Here is an 8,133-nt window from a genome sequence, read left to right as displayed (position 1 = left end):
GCTAAGGAGTGGGAAGAGGAGGATTAAGGGAGATGGGAAGAAGGTCTAGGAAAGCTTAGCAAAATGAGGGGCCCGAAAGTAAAATTTTTAAAGGCTGTTTGTGAATTACAAAATAGATAAAATATGTAGTGTAATTTATAAATCTTTTAAAATTTAGAGCCAGCATAAATAAATGGAAATCAACATCAGAAAATACCATAGTAGGGGGTGTAAATGAGTTGAGCTTGAGCAAGTCGGCTCTAACTTAAGCTTGACTCAAAATTAATTTAAGCCTAGTTTGATATTTAGGCTTGATTCAACTCAACTCGAGTCGAGCTAGTCTGAGCTTAAGTCGAGCTTGAGCTCGAGTTTTAACCTAATTGGAGGAGGAGGTCGAAAGAGTAGGAGTAGGATGGGGAGGCTTATAGAGGAGGAGAGGGGGAACAGGTTGGAGTGGTATGGTGGTGGTGGTGATGGATTTAAAAAAATATATATTTAAATATAGAGGAAAGAGAGAAAAAAAAGAGAGGGAGAGGATCGAGAGTGGTACGGTGGTTGTGATGGATTTGAAGAGATTATATGTACAAAGGGAATTTTTATAAATCACATCCTATATTTTATTTATTTTATGATTCACACTTCCTTTTTGAAGATTTTGTACTCCGAACCCTTATTTAACTCATATTGACCAAGCTTCAGCAGTCTGAGTCCGAGTCAAGCTCGAGCTGCTCGTTTATTGTAACACCTCTGCAGTCTGCACCACAAAGATGGTTATAGTGAAAGAAAACTGAGGATCTCTCTTTAAAACCCTAAATCCCGCTCTCCAATCTCTTCTCCTCTCTCCCATGGCGTCGTCCTCCGACGATAGCGACCGAGACGAAGCCCTTGACGAAGACATGGAGGCCCTGCGGCGAGCCTGCTTGCTTACCGGCAACGACCCCGCGAGCGCCTTCGATGACTCCGATTCGGGGTCCGACTCCGGCGGCAGCAGCAGCGGTATTGACGACGTCGGTCTGCTCCGCCGCCTCCAGGAGCGGTTCCCCTCGTCCTTGTCGGCCGTCGAATTGCCGCCCTTCATCAAGCCACTGTGTGCACGGCATCCGCAGGATTCTGACGAGGAAGACGATTTCGAGATCTTGCGTGCGATCCAGAGGAGGTTTTCTAGCTATGAGAACGGTGAGTTATCCGATTGGTTTTAATATTTTATGCGTGTTTTGGGTTTAGGAGATGCCTGGAAGAACTAAATTTAGAATCGACGCTGATAGAGAACTATTCATACAATGTTAGATTTTCGTATGAAGGAACACTAATTTTTTCCCTAATTTGCAGTGTTCATGAAAATAGTATTGTGTTCTGCAATCATCAAAATCTTAAGGATACGTTTATCTTTTTCAATATGATATTGACATCTTTAACAGTTTCCAAAAGAATTTTGAATGATTAAGTTTGCAGAAAATTAATTTTCCCATGTTGTCACTATCTATATTTGGTGAGCAACAAGAAATCAAATTACATTATGCTACGAAGTATGAACTATCCTAGGTTACATTCTCATGTTTGCGTTGCTAATAATGGTGTGGAACATTTTAATCATTTTAGGTTCTAGAAGGGTAATTATATTTGAGAAATTCATTGCAGATAGCTCTTTGCATATTGAAATAGATGATATATTTCATAGCCCTCTTCCTAACTCCTCATTTTCTTTCCATTTTTTGTACAAGATTGTCTAACTAAGAAGACTGAATTCAGTAAACAAACGTTGAAAACCTTTTCTTGTAGATCCTCTACGAAGGACATCTAGAAGTTCTGTTCTAGAAGCTGAAGTGATTGGCATTGATATGTCTGGTCCAGATACTCCTACTAAAAACTATAGGGCTGTGAGCGAAGAGTATCTTGGTTCTGCTTCCACTGAAGCATGCCCTGAGGAAAATGAAGCTTGCACTTTAAATGCAGGGTCTCTTGCACATTCTCACTTCCCAAAGTCTGCACAGATCTTTGTTGATGTCATCAAGAAGAATAGATCATGTCAGAAATTCATCAGGAGGAAGCTGATTGAAATAGAAGCAAAGATTGAAGAAAACAAGGACTTGAAAGAGCGTGTTAGATGTCTAATGGAGTTTCATATTGCCTGCAAAAGGAGAGTGGGGCATATTTTATCTCAGAAGAATGATCCTCGTGTCAGGTTAATCTCAGTTCAGAAGCCAAGGGAGGCACATGATCATAAGGTATTTTTAAACTTGTACTAATATTAGCTTCTCTATCGTTGTTGTTGACTGTTATAAGTAGAAGGATTGAGTTCTGTGTAACAACAGTCTCCTTTTAGTATCATTGCATGTTTTCTTGCTACATTAATGATTATTCATTTAGTGCTTAATTGTTGGCTAACATGATTTTACGTAGCATATGCGCCTTTTGGTTCACTTTTCTTGATGTTCAAATTTTCATGTGTTTTGAGATGAATATAATTAAACCTGCATACATTTGTCTAAGGATTTGATTTCAGAGTATTTTGATAAATGCTAGTTGTGTTTGTTCCTTGATTCTCTTTCTCTGACAGCTCATTTTGTGCATTTTGGACCTTGATGAAGAAAAAGCTACGTCAGCTGATAAAGTATTGTTCTTTTGCAGACTACATGTAAGAAATTACCTGCCTTATGTTTTGGCCCTGCTGAAAACTCTCATGTTTCAAAATATAAGATGGTGTTAAAGCAATTTCCCCTCTCTCTTCATAAACATTCATGGTCAAACAAAGAAAAGGAGAAGCTTGCTAAAGGAATCAAGCAACAATACCAAGAAATGCTGCTTTTAAGATCTATGGATGTCCAAAGGTAATCTATCTTTCCCTGTCTCTCTCTCTCTCTCTCTCCTCTCTCTTTGACACACACACATGTGCACAGGATAATGCCAATTTCTATTTTATGTGAGTTCTGGTTGGTCACTTGGCTCTAAAGAAGCAACAATTAATTGCATGAGTAGTGGCAAAATTTGTTAATTTTTTTTAACCACATTTTTGTATTGCAGTAATGAAGAGGGACTCACTGGTTCAGGTTTCATGGTTGCACTGTCGGCCAGTGATTTTGAAGTCACGCCTGAACAAATCAGATCATTCCTACCATTAGTTAATTGGGATCGATTGGCTTCGATGTATCTACTAGGCCGTTCTGGTGAGGAGTGTAAAGCAAGGTATTTCTTGTTTCTTGAAGTGCCCTTTTCTTATAAGTAGCACCCAACTCACTTGTTATCATCCAGGTGGCTTAACTGTGATGATCCATTGATTAATAACAATCCCTGGACCGTACTGGAGGATAAGAAGCTTTTATTTATTGTCCAAGAGAGGGGAGTTTATAATTGGATCAATATTTCCATTGCACTGGGAACACATAGAACTCCCTTTCAATGCCTTGCACGTTATCAACGAAGTCTTAATCCTCATATCTTGAACAAGGATTGGACAGTAGATGAAGATATCAAGCTCCGTGCTGCTGTAGAAACTTTTGGTGATGAAAATTGGCAGCTTGTAGCTTCTAATCTTGAAGGTCGTACAGGGCCTCAATGTTCTAATAGGTAAAAGGTCCAGAACTTTGTTTGTATTCTTATTTGAAGGGAAATGCTTGACGTCGGATTTCTGATAATAGGTCCAACTGTAACTTAATTTATTTTATTATTTGTGGATATTTTTTAATTCTAACATACAGTTCTCACCACTATCGCACCTATGTAGGTGGAGAAAATCCTTAATCCCGGGTAAAAGAAAGGTGGGGAGATGGTCTGTGGATGAGGACAAGCGCCTCAAAGTAGCAGTAATGCTTTTTGGGGCCAAGAACTGGTATAAAATTGCTCAGTTTGCCCCTGGTCGGACTCAGGTTCAGTGCAGGGAAAGGTAGGATACAGTTGTCTAGGTCACTGTTTTATTAATTTAGTGAAAACTAAGGTTATATTCTTGTGACAGATGGCACAATTGTCTAGATCCATCCTTAAATCTACATGCGTGGTCTGCGGAAGAGGATTCCAAGTTGTTAGATGCAATAAGCGAGCATGGGTATTGTTGGTCCAAGATTGCAACTTGCATTCCTGGACGAACCGATAGTCAGTGTAGGAGGTAGATGAGCAACATGTCATCTTTTAATTTACTTAGTATCCCAATCATATTTAAATTTTGCTTTGATGATTCTATCATGCACTAGTCAGCTTCAGAATGCATGCTCGTATTAAAGTATTTGTATATGCAGGAGATGGAAGGTTTTACTTCCCCATGAAGTACCTTTACTTCAAGCTGCCAGACAAGTGAAGAGAACTGTTCTCATATCTAATTTTGTAGATCGGGAGAGCGAACGACCATTAATTGGTCCTAATGACTTCACACCGCTCCTAAATCCCGAAGTAATTAATACTGCTGTGAAGAAGACATCAAGGTACTGTTACCTTGGATGACTAGGCATTGTTTCTGTAGATACACTGTAGCTTTATTTATTCTTATTTCCATAACATATGGAAGTTTGATAATTGGAATGTTGTTCTGCTGTCAATAGTACAGTGACAAACCAAAGAACGCTAGAGTTAAGTCCAAGAAAGCACTTAAAGGAAATTCATCAGCAGATGGTGTGGTGGAATCTTCGCCTGGTATTTCTAATGATTCAGCCCTTGTATGTGGTTCAGATTCTCATGCAACAGCTGGAGGTAACATTAAGAGGTCTAGGACAACAACCTCTAGGTACCGTGAACTGAAGACACCTGATTTTGCGAGTATTCTGAAATTTGTGCTCCTTAATCTCATTAGCCTTTTGTGTTTCCTATCTTACAGAGGTAGATGCTTTAAAAAGTTGGCATCTAAATCTCAAGTTGAAGAAAAGTTAATGGCAGGTGGCATAGTAAACTCTACTGGCGATACTTCTCATGCTAATGTATCTCTTGTGCATAATATAAACACTGATACCTCTGAAGATAGGAACCTAAACAAGAAAAGGAGAAAAACTTCAAGGTACTATTACTATCCATTTTTGTTGGATTTCTTTACCATTTCTTTTGATGTTTTATGTATTTCTTAGTGACAATCAACCAAAGAAATTAAGAGTCGAATCTAGTAAATCTGTGGGAGATGATCTTACTGTAAATATGGTTAGTTCTTCTGCTGATGTGGATTCATCTGCCTTGTTGCTTAGTGGAAATTCTGATGTTGCAAATGGGAGCAAGAAGAGGAAAAGGAAGACCAACATCAAGGTACTCTTGTTTGCAGGCCTGTTTTTATCTTTTTCTAAAGGGAATTGCATTTCAGTGGAATTAATTTCTTAAATTTACAATTATCATCAAGGCTTAAATGCTCACTCAAACGAAATGCTATCTTTGCTGCTGTTTAAAATGTGAAATAAATTTATGTCATATGGGTCATTTCAAAATTTAGAACAAGAAGTAGGCTGGAAAGAGAGGACACCTGGGTATGAAAGATTTATAAATTGGTTTTTGCTCTTGTTGTCATATGACATCCCGGGCATGCCCGATTTTTCTTTTTTGTCATTTTGGAATGTGTGTTTGTGACCACATTTTTGTATTTTATTTGCAATACAGTCCAAATTGTCCCAAGTGCAAAGCTGAAGCACATAGATCTTGCAAAGAGTATCTTACATAAGTTAGCATGAGGCGTCTATTGCGCTTGATGTAAAATGTCCCAGTGCAGAGGCTTATACCAATGCAGAGTTTGGCGAGGCACGATGCGATGCAACCATTACTGTTGAAGCTAGAAGATATAATATCTGTCCTCATGCACGTGCAACTCCCCTCTCTTTCTCATGCACGTGCAACTCCCCTCTCTTTCTCATGCACAGACACAAAACTGCAGCCTTCACATGAAAAGAAAGAGAAAAGAACAAAAAAAATGGGGGAAACCTTAATAATATCCTCTTCCTTTCTCTTAGGTAAGAACCATAATCTCTTCTCATTCGGAGGTTCTTCCTTTAATATCTCTCGATATGATACTCTCCTACTTAGTTCTAATGAGGTTGTTAACAGGGAATGAAGAGAACATTGTCGAGGATCGCTTAGAGTGAGCATTGTGAGAGAAGGAAAAATTCTGGATGTTTCTTAGGTTTTGCAAGCAAAGGTAGGTGATTTACATGAAAGGGGAAGAGGCACGTGGAGCATAAAGGTATTGTGATTATACACCGCTTCATGTGTTTATTGTTGATCTAGGATCATAGCATTACCATGCTATCAACTATCGAGCATTAAACAACCGTAGTACGATATTTTCTTTTTAGTTATAAGCATTCCTCAAATTTTGATGGGACAATGTTCTTCTTGACATTAATAAACCGGTGAAAGGAGATTGCATATTAGATGGTATCATGATGATTGTGTTGTAAAAATAACACCTTCTCATAATTGATATATACAATAGTATAGCATGTATTATATGTACATTTATGCAATGATGTTATGTATGTGCTGAAGTTTTTGCAATAAATAGCATAATTGCATATTTAAGGTGTATGTTAAAATGAATGTATTTTTGCTTAGAATATAATGACAGGTGCATGCTGAAACTTCGAAATCTAAGAAAGAAAATTTGATAAATGCTTCCAAATACTACATATTAGGACATAATCATATCACATGTAGTTATCATTACTTTTCTAAGAAAACACACTTATTTACTATGTATACCTTTAATTTCTACATCTTAACCAATGAAAAGGAGATAATATTGTCTACAGTAATTGATGTCTAGGCTACTGTGGGTGAGTATGGGTTCATGGGTGGTCAAGACCAACTGCGTGTCCTGGATGCTTCAAGCCAAAAGAGGCAAGATTCGACTTATGGTAGCATGAGTAAGGTCGTAAGATTAGATGATCAAATTCACATGAGATACTATCAAAGATATATCGCTAGGGTATGCTGAAACTCAACTCTAGTATTGTGACAAGATAATATTCTAAGTCATGAAGTTTCTTTACACATAATATATGATGAGAGGAATTAGAATGCGAAAATTTATTTTCTTTTTGTTTGCAAGTATTTATTCTTGAGAGATTATTACATTTACTTGTTGATCTAAAATGGCTTGTGAAACATTTTGACAGAGAATTTGAATACATTATTATGCAAGCACTTGTCATTGAGTAAATCTTTTTGAAATTTTTACTAGCGTTATATGTATGCTGGGGTGTAGGTTTATTATGAATGCAAGTGTCCGTTGTTAGCTCCTTAGACACTTTCTGTCTTTTTTTTCAGATGCATATGAAACATGGACTGCAAATTGCAAGCGAAGGAATTTTTGTTTGGTTGTTCTTTGTTTGGTATATTTTTGAGAGAGTTGGTTGTTCTATGTTTGGTATTTTTTGAGAGTTTGGTTGTTCTATGTTGAATGCTCCATTGTAGATTATCATGAATAATGATTTTGTTAGTTTTTTTTCTCCATTGAAAAACTTGTAATAAATGTATGAATCTTGACTTAATTTTTGAATGGATTGTGGTTAAGTTTGATGGTTAAATTTCTTAATAGTGGAGTTAATCATTTGTTTAATGATGATATACTATCATGTTGTGGAGCTCGTGTGACTATTAGGATTAGAGGATTTATTCCATCTCAGAATTTGGTGCGTGACATGTGCCACAGGCATAATTCCAGCTTCATTTATATGGCTGGGTGGAGCTAGACACACCTGCTTCTTAATAGATTGTGAAAGGATTTTTTATTGGGATAATTTTCTTTTCATTCATAAACTATTGTGAAAAATAGTGATAGTTCAGGGTGAAAAGAAAATTATCTCATTTTTTTTTAATTTTCTTCTTGATTTAAGATTATGAATGGATACAGTGTATTTTAAATTGAAGTACACTATCAAGTATCAACTAATATAATTGCTTGTTTGCTTATTCATATAGGCCTGTCATTGTCATTACTGCAGTAATTGCTATTTATGTTGCCACATTGGACTTAAAATATCCTACCTGTTTAGGAAATTATATGAAGGGTAGATGTACATGATCTATCCTTCAAGGACATCAAATTTACTTATTTATACAATTATTATGATATTCTTCATAGATAAATCAAAATTTTAATGACGTATCTATTTACAGAATAATATTCTATCTAATTTTCCTTGAGTAGAACATATAAGAAGCAATCACTTTTTAGTATCATCCACAATAGAGCTT

General features: G+C 36.8%; 1 protein-coding gene across 4 annotated transcripts; it reads left to right on the top strand.

The window, feature by feature from the left end:
* The first annotated feature begins 707 nt into the window (after window positions 1-707).
* On the top strand, window positions 708-7,463 carry LOC140791403 (uncharacterized). 4 transcript variants are annotated; one of them, XR_012109565.1, is made up of 14 exons: window positions 708-1,155; window positions 1,759-2,204; window positions 2,608-2,807; window positions 3,001-3,162; window positions 3,229-3,543; window positions 3,701-3,859; window positions 3,929-4,078; window positions 4,209-4,391; window positions 4,509-4,690; window positions 4,781-4,957; window positions 5,139-5,196; window positions 5,542-5,888; window positions 5,983-6,118; window positions 7,204-7,463. XR_012109565.1 is itself a non-coding variant. In XM_073141959.1 (12 exons), exons 1-12 carry the CDS (start codon window positions 825-827, stop codon window positions 7,312-7,314), a joined length of 2,469 nt encoding a protein of 822 aa, XP_072998060.1. In that variant the 5' UTR covers window positions 708-824; the 3' UTR covers window positions 7,315-7,463. The 4 variants fall into 4 exon arrangements, 1 of the variants encoding a protein (XP_072998060.1); XR_012109564.1 differs by having other exon boundaries at window positions 710-1,155; window positions 4,514-4,690; XR_012109566.1 differs by lacking the exons at window positions 5,542-5,888; window positions 5,983-6,118.
* The last annotated feature ends 670 nt before the right edge of the window (window positions 7,464-8,133 follow it).

This window comes from Typha latifolia, chromosome 6, assembly GCF_019914945.1.
Source record: "Typha latifolia isolate L0001 chromosome 6, TyphaL0001v2, whole genome shotgun sequence".
NCBI classification, from domain to species: domain Eukaryota; kingdom Viridiplantae; phylum Streptophyta; class Magnoliopsida; order Poales; family Typhaceae; genus Typha; species Typha latifolia.
This window is presented reverse-complemented; position numbering and strand designations above follow the sequence as displayed.

What these genes read in the sequence shown, in the direction of transcription:
- LOC140791403 (XM_073141959.1), top strand. Translation starts at nt 825, where the DNA reads ATGGCGTCGTCCTCCGACGATAGCGACCGAGACGAAGCCCTTGACGAA. An exon ending in GGGAGGCACATGATCATAAG is followed by an intron (nt 2,205 to 2,607) that starts GTATTTTTAAAC and finishes GTTCTTTTGCAG; the next exon opens with ACTACATGTAAGAAATTACC. An exon ending in CAGGTTCAGTGCAGGGAAAG is followed by an intron (nt 3,860 to 3,928) that starts GTAGGATACAGT and finishes TTCTTGTGACAG; the next exon opens with ATGGCACAATTGTCTAGATC.